General features: G+C 42.3%; 1 protein-coding gene across 1 annotated transcript in view; it reads left to right on the plus strand.

Annotated features, from left to right (window-relative positions):
- LOC120902337 (delta-like protein 1) overlaps window positions 1-17,354 on the plus strand; it is a 124,062-nt gene that overhangs the window by 74,604 nt on the left and 32,104 nt on the right. The window contains exon 3 of the mRNA XM_040311017.1: window positions 8,114-8,241. Coding sequence (XP_040166951.1) covers window positions 8,212-8,241 — 30 coding nt within the window. The 5' untranslated portion in view covers window positions 8,114-8,211. The remainder of the gene's footprint in view (window positions 1-8,113; window positions 8,242-17,354) is intronic.

Raw genomic sequence — 17,354 nt, forward strand, 5'->3', positions numbered from 1 at the left:
CTCAATTGCTATAAATCCTCAGAAGTCTCTCCAAAAATATGACTATAGATCGTCAGAAATTGGGTTGGGAAGGTTTATGTAACCCGTACATCGTAGAATCTCTTCAAGATGATCGCAATCGATCAGCGATCAAATGAATAATTTGATTCCATTTGAATGCACACAACCTTGGCGGGTTGGTCGAGGTCGTAGCAGGAATAAAACATTGATTTGCTATGAAAGCTGAGTCGTTACGTTGATTTCATTAAAATTTGATCGTTTAACGCCAATGATAGAGCTGATACTTTGACTGCAATGTCCAACATCAGGAAAAATGTAGATCTTTTTGTCCGCTTTTTGATCTTCTTTGTATAGATCATCGAGCTCAGGTCGAGATTTCATTTGTATATCTGTACACAGTGAAGTCTCTCTGAAGTCACTCTCTAAGGGACCTAGAGCGGAGGGATCATTGAAGATATCATGTGTTAAAATATAGCGCTATTTGTTCGCAAACAGAAATATTTCTGTGAATTCGTATTCTTGACAGGCAAATGAAGCTATGGTCAAGCAAGATATAATAAACTGTATGGGAATGCTTGTGTACGTTTGAGATGACAGAAAACATTTCTATCTTCACACAATCTTTGATCAACAAATATCTAGAGCTTGAAGAACTTAATCTACACTTGATCTTCCAAACGTGGATATTTCTTTCCTGATTTGATCAATAGCTCAAGATTGTTGAGAGATATTAGGACTCGATTACTAGATTACTCGATTACTCGATTATACTAGTGTTAGCACTCGATTTAATTGTTACTAGAACTCTAATGTATTTTGAAAACCTTAGATATTCTGGAAGAATTTAAAATAGCTTTAGATGAGCGGAGAAACTATATAGTCATTAATGTATTTTGAAAACCTCAATGTATTTTGAAAACCTTAGATATTCTGGACATTCAATGTATTTTGAAAACCTTAGATATTCTGGAATAATCTAAAATAGCTTTAGATGAGCGGAGAAACTATATAGTCATTACACGACTTTAAATATTCATCTAATGATAAATTCTACCCTTAATTAGGTTTGGGAGGGAATGTAAGGATTTTTTTTTCTTCATTTAAAACAAAGGCAACGCCACAATGTCTTTACATGGTATGTCTGACTGCTGTATTCTGCCTCCAGACCTCCGAAAGATGTCCAACCATTCACTCGGCGTGCATGCGGCTGTAGTAAGTGCCTACCAAACATCCATTACACCTACAAGTCGCTGCATATTTGTGTACATTGGGAGAGTTCTTTCCTGGCTACACCCACCCGTCCGTCCTTCCCATCCCATCCCAACCATTTTCAATTGATTATTTCTCTTATGCTGCTCTGTCTTCCGACCCCCAGGGTTACGGGGCACTTTTAATGATTTTCCGTCCCATTCCCCCCCTCGAGGCTCACGAGCCAAGGGCGTGCGAGAATGTGTACCATGTTGTTGTTGCTGTTGTTGTTGTTGTTGTTGTTTGTGAACGGATCCTTCCCTTCGTAACGATCTCCGTACTCCGAACATAAAACACCCATCGCGTCGTCGATCGGTTGACTCAGCTTGCATGACGATACTGCTGCTGCTGCTGCTACTACCTCTTCCTGTTAATGTTGTCGAATTGCGTCCCATTCCCCGTCTTTCTTCGACACCTCTTTTTTGCCGCCCCTTCTGGTGGCGAATCGATCGCTGGACATGGTCGCTGTTGAGCTGTGCCCGAGGGCCTATCTCATCCCTTTTTCGGTGAATTCTTGAGTCTTCTTGAGCACCGCACCGAGTGTTCCAAAGGCGTCCGTCCCCCAAGAGGCGCAACGGTTTGTGTGGGCAGGTGTGTGAGGTGGGTGTTGTGTATAGAGGAGGTGCCTTTAAACCTCGGCAACCCCTCGGTACCCGGCAACATCCCGGCACCTGATCTACACACAGCGTCCCGGGGATCTGCACCCGGGGATCGAGTGTGTGTGTGTTGCCTTTCATTTGTGCGTCTTCCTCTTCTTCTGCGTGTTGTTCGCTTCTCAGTTTCCAGCTTGTCTTGCTTCGTGCCCGCGCTTGCTGACGTGGCCCATCCCTTTGGTCAGCTCTTATGCTTTTTCTCGGCTTATGCTCGATGCTGTGTTACTGCGTCGCCCGCTTTCCCCCTGTTCCTTTCCCCTTGTTTTGTGGCACCCTTGCACCCTTGCTGTGTGCCGGGCATGAGCCCCGCGCGTCGCCACCTTCAGGTCGTTTTGAAAGTTTCACCCTGCCCCGAAAGGGATTCTCCGGGGACTGCCGGGGATAACAGAGGTCAGAGTGAGAATGAGAAGGAAAGAAAATGAGGGAAACAGAGAGAGAGAGAGAGGTTTTGCAGGGAACGAAACGATTGAAAGCAGCAACGTCAGCAACGATGATCTTCTTTGCCGCTTCTTTGCCGGCCCGGGGCGTTGTTGTCTTCCCCGTTTCTGGCAGACAGACTGGCATCGAGAGTTGTTGGATTTTTGCTAGGCACGGTTCGGGGGTGAAGAATCGAAGCAATCCGTGGTGAGGGGATCTTAAAAATGGACCTTTCCACACCGTCATCCCGTCCCCGCAGCAAGAACACGACCCATCGTCGACATGCAAGCGTACACAGGCCGGAGTCGGAGATTTCAAAACCTTCGCCGTGCCGGTCGTCGTTGCTGGTGCCATGCTGTCTGGAGTGTCTGATATTTATTTTTGAATGCATGCACCCCGTGGGCGTCCGGGATGGGTGCAGGTGATGCGGGTGCAGTGTTTCTTTAGCAGAGGGTTCCCGTGCAGAGCTGCTGCTGCTGCTAATAAGGATAGCCGATCCCCGGGCTAACAGCGGAGAAGCAATGTCGTTTCCTGGTTTTTAATAGATTGTGCGAAACAGCGCCCGGTTGAGTGAGCGACAGCTTATATAAACGCACTGGCAGAACAAAACGGGCGAACCGTTTTGCAGCACGTAATGACTTCCTAATAAGTCGCATGATTTATTAGGATGCGTGACAAATGGTTGTATCACTTCTCGCCTCCCCCCCCTCCCACTCCCCTGTGATGGACCATTGGACGGTTTATTTTTGGCACGACCAGCATCCTTCGCGTCCCGGTTAGCTGCGGTTTCGATACTTTTTGGGGGTTGTTTTTCGGGGAGAAAAGATGAGCACAGATTTTACGCGAATGAATACTAGTCCTTGCGTGGTGCAAATTTTAAGTTTTGGCAGATAATTTATGTTTTGGGGTTTTCGTACCTTTTTTGGTTAGGTTGGGCTGTCTTGATGAAAGATAATGGTGGTCCTAAAACTGCATCCAATTTTAAGAACAGTTAATATCATATAAGATCATTGTAGTTCAATAACATTATTTGATGGTTAAAGTCATTCTTGAGTTAATAATGGTTTGTTGAAATTTAATTATGACTTGTAATTCCCTGTAAAGTTCTTCATTAATTTTACGCAGTAACTGCTACCGGTCTCGTAGTACAGTCGTCAACTCGTACGACTTAACAACATGCCCGTCATGGGTTCAATCCCCAAATAGACCGCGCCGCCATACGTAGGACTGACTATCCTGCTATGGAGGGAAATCAATTAGTCACTGAAAGCCAAGCCCGCAAGTGGGTACAGGCAGGCCTTGACCGACATCGGTTGTTGAGCCAAAAAGGAAGGAACTGCTACATTGAAGAAGTAAGTCCAAGTAACCACGGGACTGGGTACAGTCGTTAACAAGTACGACTTAACAATCCACTTATTGTAGGTTCAAACCTCATATGCACCGTCTCCTCGTAGTAAGGACTGACTACCTGTCCCGAAATAAGTCTGTTCTGTTCAATAAGTCCAATGAGTCTATTCAATAATATGTTCAATAAGTCCTGGATGCCTGTACAGGCCGGCATGCTCGCTTAGGACGTTACGTTAAGTAGTAGAAGATGAATTCGATGTCTATTTTTTAAATTGATTCAACTTCAACAAACAAGGAATCCAACATTCCAAATTATTTGGCTACATTGTATACCGCTCATTATGTATCATAATTTGGTAGATCGGTTTTTATTCAAATACTACATGTCATGTACATTTTTTGTAGATGTTAAAATAGGAGAAATGAAAGATTTATTTTAAAGCTTGAAAATATGTTATCCACCAAACCCCTAAAAGGATAAACCTCATGTACAATAAATTTAACTCTTTTAATATCCTTTACTGCCATTGGGAAAAGGGATGATAACATTAATTATACATATAGTTTAATTTGCCTGAAGATTATATTAATTTGTTGTAGAATTGATCTATCAATTTTATTTTTCATGGTCATTTTTACGCGTTAATAACAGCTTTAAAATGAGTATCATTTTCAAATACTAATAATACACTAAAAACATTCTTACTGCACACAGATTGTTCGTATATTCGAAAATCCGGTTCGAAGGACTATTTACAGTTTACTAGTTGCCAAATATTTACACTTATTTTGCTATGTTAGAATGTGTTGAATTTTTACTTTTGGGAGCTTTTGAAACATTATTTGTTTTATTTTTCATCCTTTATTGATTAATCAGTTCCAACTTTACTGCTCTTGCTACGCTTACTCAATGAGCATTTGAAGAAAACGGTTCATAATTTACCAAGCAATTGGTTAGAGCAAACAAAAAAAAAGCTATATAACGAAACAATGGTATTCACACACCATAATCAAACGTTGTATATGCTGAAAAGATTCGGCTACTTGCAAACAGCAACACCATGCAATCATTTCATCACGGCTTCATCGTTCTTCATCGTGCAGCAAACAAAAAAAGGCAACCGAGAACGAAATGTTTGCTGCTGTCACAATTCAAGATCAACAAGTCAAAAACGCGGGCTACGGTCTCGTAGCTGGAACGAAGCGAACATAATAATAATAATAACAACACTTAAGCAAAAGAACAAAATCAAACAGCGCAGAAAAAAGGAGTATTCCGTTGGATTCCGCTTGCTTACAAAAAAAACGGCTTTCAAGAAGTGAAGCAAGGGCAGGACAAAAAACGCAACGCCTGCCGACGGATGTGGGAGGGAACCGAAAATCTTCGCCTCATTTGAAGGTTTTCAAATTTCCAAGGAACTAGAAAGAGGAAGAGGTAGAAGAAGAGCAAGAGGAAGGGGGGAAATCAGTACAACGAGGAACCTGAAACGCATTCGAAGACGAAATGCGCGCGGCATAACCTTAACTTTATCTTCGCTTCTCAGGAAACTCTCGCTCGGTGTGAGGGGTGTTGGGGAAGGGTGATCGTGCCAAGCCAACAAGGGAAAGGTTGACAGCATAAAAGGGGGAGAAGAAGAAGAAGAAAAAAGGCTATACAACGTCAGAATCAGAAAGCAGAGTATACAAAAGTTGAAATACGACGGCGCAAAAGTTTGGAGTTGGAGTTGAGAGTTTTTTTGTTTCTTGTCGTTGTTGTTCCTTCATCCTTACTTTCCCTTCGCCGTGTGCCTCCGTGCGGTTCGTTCTTTAGCACTTTGCCTTCGAAAGTTCTTTTGTATCGCGAGCATTGTGTGTTCGGTGGACTGGAGGACGTAGAGGAGAGGAGAGTACTGCTGCTCGTCAGCTCTTATGCTTTTTCTCGGCTTATGCTCGATGCTGTGTTACTGCGTCGCCCGCTTTCCCCCTGTTCCTTTCCCCTTGTTTTGTGGCACCCTTGCACCCTTGCTGTGTGCCGGGCATGAGCCCCGCGCGTCGCCACCTTCAGGTCGTTTTGAAAGTTTCACCCTGCCCCGAAAGGGATTCTCCGGGGACTGCCGGGGATAACAGAGGTCAGAGTGAGAATGAGAAGGAAAGAAAATGAGGGAAACAGAGAGAGAGAGAGAGGTTTTGCAGGGAACGAAACGATTGAAAGCAGCAACGTCAGCAACGATGATCTTCTTTGCCGCTTCTTTGCCGGCCCGGGGCGTTGTTGTCTTCCCCGTTTCTGGCAGACAGACTGGCATCGAGAGTTGTTGGATTTTTGCTAGGCACGGTTCGGGGGTGAAGAATCGAAGCAATCCGTGGTGAGGGGATCTTAAAAATGGACCTTTCCACACCGTCATCCCGTCCCCGCAGCAAGAACACGACCCATCGTCGACATGCAAGCGTACACAGGCCGGAGTCGGAGATTTCAAAACCTTCGCCGTGCCGGTCGTCGTTGCTGGTGCCATGCTGTCTGGAGTGTCTGATATTTATTTTTGAATGCATGCACCCCGTGGGCGTCCGGGATGGGTGCAGGTGATGCGGGTGCAGTGTTTCTTTAGCAGAGGGTTCCCGTGCAGAGCTGCTGCTGCTGCTAATAAGGATAGCCGATCCCCGGGCTAACAGCGGAGAAGCAATGTCGTTTCCTGGTTTTTAATAGATTGTGCGAAACAGCGCCCGGTTGAGTGAGCGACAGCTTATATAAACGCACTGGCAGAACAAAACGGGCGAACCGTTTTGCAGCACGTAATGACTTCCTAATAAGTCGCATGATTTATTAGCTGCGCATAATGTTGCTACCTGAAGCATAATGTTGCTACCAGCGGCGAAACACGGGAGTGCGCCAGATCCGGCTGGGAGAGAGGGAAAGAAAGAGAGCCAGAAGGACTCGAAAATCACTGCATAATAATCTGATTAAGAAGAAGCATAAGTAGCGCCCACAGCATAAGAGCAAGGTGTGGGCCGCAAGAGTGGTCCCGGAGGACGCCAGCGGCGGTGGCCAGGCCTTTCAGGCATTTGTTCGGTGGCGTTGCCCAGTTGTTGTTCGTAAACTGGTTGGGCTCTATGTTGGCTTCCTTTGGTTAAAGGCGATCAGTTTCGGAAACACTGTTCCCGGTAGAACGATTTGCTTCTTTCTGCTTTGGTGTGGTGTCTGTGTGTGTCACCAGTAGCCATTGTCACCCTTGGCTATCAGGCTCCTTGGCAACCCGCGCGTAACCTATTGCATTTGGGCATTGGGAGAAGGTGTTTGTTTCCCCCTGGGAGGAAGAAACAGACCAGAAACTGCCACTACACACACCGGAGTAATGCACCATTCAGTTCATTTGTTGCTGATGGTGGTGTGCGCTTGCGAGTCTCGGGTGAACAACAGGGGTAGCGCTGGTCTTTCGTGCATGAATGCTTCTCGATTCGAAGAGGATCCTTTTCATTCTCTTCATAGTCCGTTCCGGTCCCGGGACGTGGAATTGGACGGATTGGATTATCGGGAGAAACAGGGTGTCGGCCCGGCTTCTATCCCCGGGCTAACGACAACAACGGTGCCCCGTGCAATGATCATGAAAGACGATCCTCGGTAAATCTGTGAACTTTGCTGTAATCCTTGGCGGAAAGTTGGGAAAACAAATCTACGAGCGAAACAAGGGATCGGGAATGGGTGAAAGGAGTTGAACGGAACAATGTGCGGTACTTGCATTGTATGTCTGTTGATCATTAGATCTTACTGATAGGATGTGTGGAATGGTTCTTTCAGAACCAACAACGGGGAAACAATAGTTTTGGAAATATTTGCTCTTCATGGATCATTTAAAGTTTTTCTCTGGAAAATACTATTGAACATCTATGAATCTTCCGTAGTAATATTGTTATTCATTTGCGCTTCACGGTGACTTGTGCTAGACAATCTCAGGTGTAGATCAAAATCGTTTTTTTAAGTGCCAGTCTAATGACTGGATTAACTGGAGAATTATGATTAGCATATTAGATCTATTATATTAAAATTCAACAAAATTTGAGTATAAGCAACCAAAAGTTAAAAACAATCCATAAATTCATTTTTCATGGTTCTGAACTTATGAACTTATACGAAAAAAGCTAGACAAAACAGACATCAAGAAGCAACACATGGGCTCTCAACTGGAACCCATTGAAGCATTCTAGACTATGCCGGAGCATCTGATCGCCAACAAAAGTCTAATGGACCGTGCAGTGATCCAGATTTTGTTATGTGGTTTCCTAGCTAAGGTTCTGGCCATCTGCACCGTGTGAGTCAGTCACATAAGGTTTTGAAGACTTTACATTGACACAGGAATCAAGAAATTACCTTTGATTACCTCCAATAAATCAAGCGTGCACACCAGATCTTTTGAAAAGACTCAAACTACCTGATAGATAACACAGTTAATCACTCTTCTCTTCTTAATATATTGCAGTTATAATTCTTGTCCAGTGTCGAGTGGGATTACCATTCGTGAATTGTTACACACGATGGATTGCATAAGCTTCTTTTCGATGACAGCTCGAGCATTAGATGTTGGTGTACAACTGTGAACAGGAAGAGGTAAGTAAAAAAATATATTAAATATAGATCATAAATATCTTAGATGTCTAGACAATCAAGGGGTTCATTGTACTATGAGCCGTTAAAGTTGCAGTTCAATAGACATCTGGAGGACACGCATCGACCGTGTCGACTATTGATGTACTAAAATAGGATCTTTGAAGAAGTTATATTATTCCACAGTCTAGTCAACGCTGTGTGGCAGCAAAACGCGCATCAAAGGTGCACGCATAAAACAATTGTTTTTGTTAGCATAATCCTTCTGCAAGCAAAGGGCATTGCATCCGGCTTAGTTGAAAGAACTACATATCCCATGTAGGCAGGCGATCGATGTGTGTTGGTAAAATATGTCCCAATGTCGTCAGCGCAATGACCTGCCAGCTCGATTGATGTTTTAAAATAATAGCGTCTGAAGTAGCGTTGTTATCTCAGCATTGTACTTCTCCAGACCAGTACCACCGTGAAGGAACATCCTAATGCGAAAGGCGAAGGAGTTCATCGCTCTAACTCAAAGTGTGTGGGACACGTGTAGCATCAAAACGACATTAGATGTTGTTAGCATTAGGCACTTCAAAGTCGATCGTTCTGCGTTGGTTTGAGGTATGAAAACACCGGAAGGCAGATCAAAGTTGGCCAAATATGGTGAGATTGTTGAACTCTTCGCCGTTGTCGTCCAACATAATTCTGATTGTAGACATTTTTTCCACATCTTTCGGGGTGGGATTTTCGACCATATGCGGTACACCTTTGGAAGGCATCTTTAAATAGCAACTTCTAGGCTGTATCCAACGCACTGACGCATCACACATCTACCCACACTGGGGTAAGCAGCAGTGCCTGTACAATTCGCAACGGGTGCAATGCTCGATGCTTCGCGATCGATCGCCGTGCCGTGGGAGATGCTGCGCAAATGAAAAGAAACGGCGTAGGAACGATGGACGGGAAAGGCAGCAAAACCATTCTACACACTCCCTGCACACGCACAGGAAATCGTAAAAGTGCATGTTGCTCGAGTGCGCCCGATTTGGCGCAAAAAGAAGAAGAGGAAGAAGCCGGGCAGAAGGGCGGCGGCTAATGCGATATAGCTGCGCGTAGCGCGTCGGTGCCAGCACGTCTAGCGCTGATGGTGCCTCCCCAGCCCCAGTGTGATGTGGTGGGGAGTTGGAAGTTGGAAGGTTTCCGGCGCGAGGGGAGCGTATGCTCAGCGAACGAGGAAGCATACAAAAACACACACACGCACGTACGTACGCATGCACATAAACAAGTACGCGTCCATATCCGCCGCCGGGGCACACAGCAGGGCTGATGGGGCAGGCGCGATCGTTTCAAAAAACGGCGCGCGTTTTGGTTGCCTTTTGCTCGACGCGCTCACGACGCTCCACGCGGCTCCACTCACGGAGGTTAGGGCGGGTGTTGCGCGAGTGCTCCCCATCCTCTACACACAGCCACACACTCGCCGTATCCATGTGTCTCCCTTCCAACGGTTTGTCTCGGGAGCACGGGCCAGACTTTTTGACGCTACGTGTGTTATTTTCACTGCCGCGCGTTCCGCTTGCTATCTCTCGCACATACGCACAAACGGCATAAATCTATTGGCCGTGTTCCCTTCCATTCGCGTGTGTGTGTGCTGGGACGACGACGGTTTCTTTATTTGCCCGTTTATCATCTGAATTTTATCTCGAAAAATACTCTTATCTCAAATTCATCACGCGTCTCTCTCTCCCTTTTGCTGCGGGGAAAGGGGTGCCCACCGCCGAATCGGGGGGTTGTTCGGGTTTCCTGCACGCCAGAGAATGGAGAGAAGTGTCCAGAACCGGTTCAACCACCACCACCACCATCCCCCTCGAGAAAAGGGATGTATTGTGTTGTGCCTGCAGCTACCGTGCACTTTTGGGAACCGATCCATTGGGTTTTTTTGGGAAATGGTTTATTTATATTAGCCCCAGCGCCTTAGTTGTTCGAACTACCGAGGTCGACTTTTCGGTTGTGTCCGTCGAAATGTGTGTGTGTGCTCTGTCAGTCTGCGTGGTCGTCTTTTTTGGTGGGGAGATCTTTGTTTTAATGGGTCTTGTTGCCTGAGAAGATGCCTTTTAGTTCTGGAGTTCAGATCTTTAGTATTATTGTTAATGCTACATTGAATTAGTGATCTATTAAAAAGACTTCAATTGTACCTAAAAGGTTTGGTGATTGGAAGACTTCATATTCTGAATGTTAAGAACAATAATACTTTAAATATGTAAACTACTCATTCTCCAACAAATAAAGAACAAACCTCCCAAAATGAGGCATCTTTCCATTTCGAACATCTCAAAAAGGTACTAAATGCTACTACCCCTCCTATTCTTCCTTGTGGTTTAGTGTGTGGGAAATGCCTTCTAATGAGCGGGCAACGGGTGTTTACGGAAAATTACACGCTTCAGATATTATTAGAACCATCTCGAAGCTCGTACCGCCACGATCCCCCTCAGTGCTGCTGCATCGCGCTTACGCACCATCCCCTGCGCTCGTTAATAATGCGCAATCTCCAAAAGCCGTCATCATCGGTCGAAGAAGACCACCCCGGCGGACCACATCAACCGAGGATCGCCGTCCAACGTTGATACACAAATCGTATCATTTCGAGTGGGGTTCGAGAAGAGCATTAGCTAAACCGACTCCCCTTCTCGCGCACGTTTGTGTATGTGTGTGTGGTCAGGAAATTGACCACCCCATATACACACAGATACGTACCATCGATTTACGTAGTCTTCCATCATGCCGTTTGATCTGGTGATGTGTCGTTTTATTTATGAATTGAAAAAAAAAACGCACGCGCGGTGTGTTTAAAGTTCTGTGGGACGAGTGTTCGAATGTTGAATTCTCGGCTAACCCGGAAGTTTTGCGTGTGTGTTTTGGTTTTGTATCTAGTAGTAATGCTATGCTTGCGAGGTGGTTTGGTTCGATCAATCGATCTTCATTTCGATTCTTTTCCTAACGGCGAAAGTGATTGAGTGTTTGATGATGTTCAAACGAATGCATTATGTGTTGTGTGTGTGTGTGATTGTGGGCGGGCTATTGGGGCGGGTTAGATGGCTTCCGTTTTAGATGATTAATCGACGGGGAACACACACTGCTAGAGCAGGAGTTAGTAAATCATATGATGATCTTTTTAGTAAGATCATTTTTGTAATGTCTTCTTGGAGATGTTTTGGTAGAAATAAAAGACACTGAATGAAGTTGTTTTAATATTGGACACACCTAGGGTTTTAGTATTCCCCGGGTTTTATGAAAAAAAAAAGTTGGTGAACTTTATTCATACAAACTATTTCGGATAATTTGAGTCATCATGTCCTGTCAATAGCCAAAATAATTAACAAAATAAATACATGGTGCTTTTGACTGAGAATCGGTGTGAAGTTGTATTTCCGAGAACTTCAGTAATTGTCAGCAAAATTGCAGTTTCCGGATAAATCGTATTGTTTTACATACATTTTACATTAGTTCTGTATCGAGGTACGTGGTATTTTTTAACTATACCATATAGCATAAAATTTAACCAAAAATTAAGTGGCGAGTGGGGTTAAAACCGACACTTGATAGTTTAATGATGGCAATTTGTAGTAATTGCGTTAATATAATATTAACAATTATATTTGTATCGCAATTTAAAAGTGGCTATATTTTCTACTTATTACTTACTTTTTAGGCACTACTCTTTCTACGTAGAATACGTAGAAAAGTAATGCTTTAGAGAATATGGTACTCAAGGTGTCAACCCGGAAAAAGGTAATAAATATGGAATTTGTTTATAATCATCTCATAGAACGTCTGCCAAGCTAGGAGACAAATCGTTTATTTAGTATCAGGATTAGGCTGAACAGCAGAGAAAAAAATCCAGCATCTACACGATCTGGAGAGCCGTTTGTATGGGACCATAATGACCAATGTTTGACTTTTGGCTTTTGAGTTAGCACAGAAAAACAAAATTAAACACACATCCATTTTATGAGAAATAGAAGATTGCTAGAAGAGACTGGTTACACAGAGTTTTCAATGAATATGAATCATAAACTACTTCCTGAGTTTCTTCAGTGTGGAACCTGGTTCATTTCTTCATTTATTTCGCATGTTTCAATAATTTTTTATGTATTTTTTTGTCACAAAATTGGTATGAGATACTTTGATGAGCTTAAATAAAAAAAAAACTGGTCATTATAGTTTATTATTTCAATGATTATAACCAATTTGTCGAAATCTCCACACATGGTGTCGATCTTACCCGCACTGTAGTCTTGGTGCAACAAAAACACACTTTTTTTTACTTAAATGTTTTGAAATCATTGGAGGAACCGTATAAAAAAGTACATAATGAGTCAAAAAGCTTTTTCGATGTTTACTAGTAAGTAAACAATGGCAAAACTATTGGAATCAGGAGCCAGGAATCAGGAAACCTTGTTATGTCTACATGTCCCAACTTCCCCAACATACAATTATTCAGATGCTCTTAACAACATTAGAGCTTGCAGGTTGATCAATGAATGGAAATTATTTAAAAGACCTTTAAAAATAAAAATTAAAAAATAAGTAGATAAAATTAAGTTACAAAATGCATCATGGAAGGAAATGACCAGAATTTATTCGGTTATTTGTTTAATCTGCGATTGATATTCTGCTCAGTACATTTGGCTCCAATTACGATTCTCTGCTCTAATGAAGCACGTGCCGAAATGACAACTTCAATGACACCAATATGTGGATCGATTCCAATCCAAATCAATGTCCTGCAACAATGTCAAAATCAGTAATTCTATCGAAATGACACAATCCTATACTGATGTAATTTTAGGCAAAACCAAAAGTTGCAGAATTGCGATAGAAAAGTAATTCATAAGAAAAGTCAACAAAGGTGGGATTATATTCAATCCATTACAGGAATTAAAGGGAAATATTGGGTAAAAAAAATCAGATCATTGAAAAAATCTTTAAAAAACCAAATTTGACATCAACGTACCGATAAGTTACAACTTTTTCTCATGCATTCTCAATTATCCGTACCCAGAATGAGGGAATTTTCTGAAAATCTACGAACATATTAACTGTTCATTTTCATCAGAAGTTCTAAGCATTTGCACTATACAGGTGCCGTCAAATCTAAAAGTCACACTGCATAAAATAATATAGCTTCATAACTTTTGCGTCGAAAGAAACAATTTTCGCCAGACATCAGAAAGTGTTCCAAAAGTGTCACAACCATTGAAAAATCCCGTAAATTCGCACATTTCTGAACTTTTCATGTAATTGCCTCTTGAAAATCTATACTTTATTATCGATTTTGCTGTATTAAAAGTAGCAAGATCAATTTATCTTTAAAATAATTAAATCGATTTTTTATGTTAGAATCAAAGTTCAAAATACGTTCAACACGATCTGCTTCCAATATTCTCATCAATCCAATGTAATTTTCATTCTTTTATGGTCATTTCGATGAAATGAAATGAATCATGGAAAATATTATGCTGATGATCACCTTGACAGGGTAAGTCATCATTCTGTTTAATTTTACCCGAACGATCATCAACAGCAAAATGTGAAGCAAAGTGCTTTGATACTTTCATACCTGTTTACCCAAGAGCTTATCAAAACGTGCGATTGTAAATAAAATTAAATAAAACGTAAATGAGCGATTTATTAAAAAGGTCAATCACAAGCCAAATGGGCTGTGCTGTGCCATATTTTGTTCGCGCAAAATTCCATATCCCTTGCACCACAAACACGAGTACTTACGGGGAACGTTTTCATTCCATCATCTCTTCCCCCTGAAGCCAACCGAAGCCAGAGCAAGCGTGTATGATGAATTGGTTAAGACTGTTGCTGCTGCTGCTGCTGCTGCCAACCCCCAGTGGTACGACTTTTAATTTACGATTTCGATAACCTTGCCGGAACGGTTTTCAATGGACTTTAATATTTTTAACGATCCATAAAGATCTCTTACATTCTGCTGGGACGAGACGACGGGTGGGTCGCCGTTTGCTTTGCAAACGATAAGTTTTTACGACTACTGGCCGGTGCCGGTGGCGACCGTTTCCAGCGAAATGGGAAGATTACGAGTGCACAAATCTCGTGTTGTTGTGACTGAAAAACGGTTCAAGCGATCACTCGCCTAACGCATCATCCCCGTCCGACATACGGCTACGACGACGACGACGACGAGGATTTATGTTGTCTCCAGCGACATTAATTGCAGTTCGGACTTAGGGAAGCACATTTACTTCTGCTTCTTCTTTTTCCGCCCAAATGTGGGTGTTTTGGGGAGTGGTGCCCAACCGTCAACCAAGCTCAGGCTAGGATGATAACGTGATACAGGGCACACAGTGTGTGTCAGCTTCTACTCTTTCTCTCCCTTGATGCGTTTGCGTTGATGCTTCCGCTGACAGCTTCCGGAGACGCTTGGTCTTGGTCGGAATGTCATTAATGTTATTTGACTGGATGCGCTCCAAAGGGACTCCATCCCAAAGAAGGCCCACGACCACGGCCCACAGGCTTCTGAATTCCAGACTCCCGTCCACCAATTCCCGAAGGAGTTGTCAACGCCATTGGGGATCGGATCCGAGAGAAGGACTCCAAAACGGGTCCGACTGTCAGCTTCTGCTACTTCTGTCCACTGCTGTGCACCGAAATAAAGACAGAAGAGCAAGGGGAGGCAGCTGGAAGCTGGCATATAAAATAATGTGTTAGGCTTCTTTTGCTCCGCGAGGCCAGGCGGCCGTCTCCCCTTCGATTAAGGGCAAACGCGCGCTTCATATCCCCAAGCTGTGCACAGCCTGACAAAACACGCAAGTCAGCAAAACATTCCAGCACCGCGCGGGCTCACGGCGGGAGCATTCGTGTCTGTAAAAGATGGACGTTTAGAGATCGTTTACCCTGGACGACAAAGCTCCGATCGCTGCCGGTTAATAATGCGCACACGCCACATGCCTCCCGGGGCCATATCGAAAGGGGGGGTGAGTGAAAAAAGGCGATGGGTGGCAGCATTATGCTAATTGTTTGTGCCCCTTAGTGGGCACAAATGATAAGTCACACCGCCACTAACCCTTGGTGGCGTTCATTGGCGGATGCTTTAATCTAATCGTCTACTTGGCAGCTCGTAAAGTACGGCACCACCACGAACTCCACCGTGAGTGTCGCGCTTGGTGGAGGTAATAAACGAAATAATTGTGCCACGATTGGCTAATGCAGCGCTTTTATGTGGTGTTCCGGTGGTGGCAATTTCATTTCGCCGGAGAGTACTATTTAACTGAGGTGTTTCGTTTAGTGTTATGGGGGATTAATTAATGTGTTTGTTTGTGCTTTTGGTCGTTGTTCGTTTAAGTTTGACTCATTTTCAAGTAAATAGGACTGTGAAGAAAATGTCATTGCTTTTTTAGTAAAATGTTTAAACTGTTAAAGTGATTTGTTCTCAAGGCTGAGCAATTTTATTAATTGTTAATATCGTTGAGAAAATCCAGGTTGAAGCGTCTTTTGTTAAATAAATGTTTTCCCTTTTTTAATTTTTAATGTTTTGTGCCGAATGTGTTTATTTGTTTCATAAACACATTTCCATGTCATTTTGTCATTTTGTCACAAAGTGTAACATGAATGAATGAATGAAAAGCTAGTAACATACTAGTCGTTGCCGCTAAATTTGGCCTTTAAGAAGCTATTTTTTGCCTCGATTTTGTCAAATTGTGAAATTTTATGCAAAAATAGTTAAATTGAAGAAACGTAATTAATAAAAAAAAATATATATATATACTGGAGAAAGTCGTTTCTCCGGGCCCAATGAGACTCGAACTCACCCGGATATTCGAATAACACGAAAAACGAATGGGTCAACGTATTTATTTGGATGTTTTTGATTTTATACCTGGAAGTTTTTTAGAAATTTATATTATGTTTTGGAAAAACCTAGACAGTTTTTATTAACCAAATGTTTTTTTGAATGAAAACATTCGAAATTTGCTATGACAAACTTTTTGTTTCAGTGTTTTGATGTGAAAATGTACTCTGATAACGGTCTTTTTCTTTCAAATATCCTCCTAATGCAATATCACCTTTGTATTTAACTCGGTCTTTTCGGTCAACAGCACGGATAAACGGACAGCCGGATAAAAGGTATCCTGATAAACGGCGTCCCAATGTATTACGATTGATATACTAATTTTGAGAGAGATTTTAGTTGACATGTGTTTTCAAAACAAAACCCTTGAAATAGTGATAAATTTTCATGTATTTCTTTACAAACAAACACTTCAATTAACAGACTTTTGAATACTCTTAAGCAGAGGTTTCCAAACTTTTCAGTTTGTGGGACGCATTGATTCGCAAAAAAAAAAATGTTGAGGCCCATTTTAACGTTACTTTTTGGTTGAAGTGCTAACGCTTAAATCTCGTGTTGATTAGAAAATTTGCAAATCTCTTCATAGTTTTATTAGTGCAGCTTGTTATCGTCTTTAAAAAGCCAAAATTAAAATGTTTAACAAAACAATCAAACTGAAAGCAATTTATTTTAAACTTTAGAAGATTATCACTGATCAAATATAACGTAATGCAATAATGGTAACGAAATATAAATATACAAATATACGATATGTTTAAAATAGTATAAATAAAACTTAACATTCGAAACAAATACAAAAGAAGTTGCTCTATGTTTAGAAATCAATGAAAAGTATTTCAGTTTGATAGCATAACATAAATTATATTAATTTCATCTGTCAAATTGGAGAATGGCACACTTTAACAGGAAACTAGTAAATAAACCCATCAAACCCCCATTAACTGCAGGTCAACACACTTCGCAGCACGTTTATGGCACATCAAAAACCACAAAACGATTCGAAAGCATGTCCGCCACCTAAGAAGAAAAAAAAAACTCCGGAAGCTGCGAAAATTATCACCCTGCCGCAAAACATCGATGCAAATTGCTCATCAATCGATGGCAAAAAGGGTGTTGGCGGCTGACTAGGTGGTCTAGATGAAATTTGGGCTCCCAAGTGCTGGAGCAGATGCTTTTATTTGCTCTTCGCGAGTTTCTTTGCCGTATGGTAAATTAGCCAAGTACAAAACTGAAATTAAAAAAGGGAGTTTTTGGAACT

The sequence above is a fragment of the Anopheles arabiensis genome, chromosome 3, assembly GCF_016920715.1.
Source record: "Anopheles arabiensis isolate DONGOLA chromosome 3, AaraD3, whole genome shotgun sequence".
Classification (NCBI taxonomy): Eukaryota; Metazoa; Arthropoda; class Insecta; order Diptera; family Culicidae; genus Anopheles; species Anopheles arabiensis.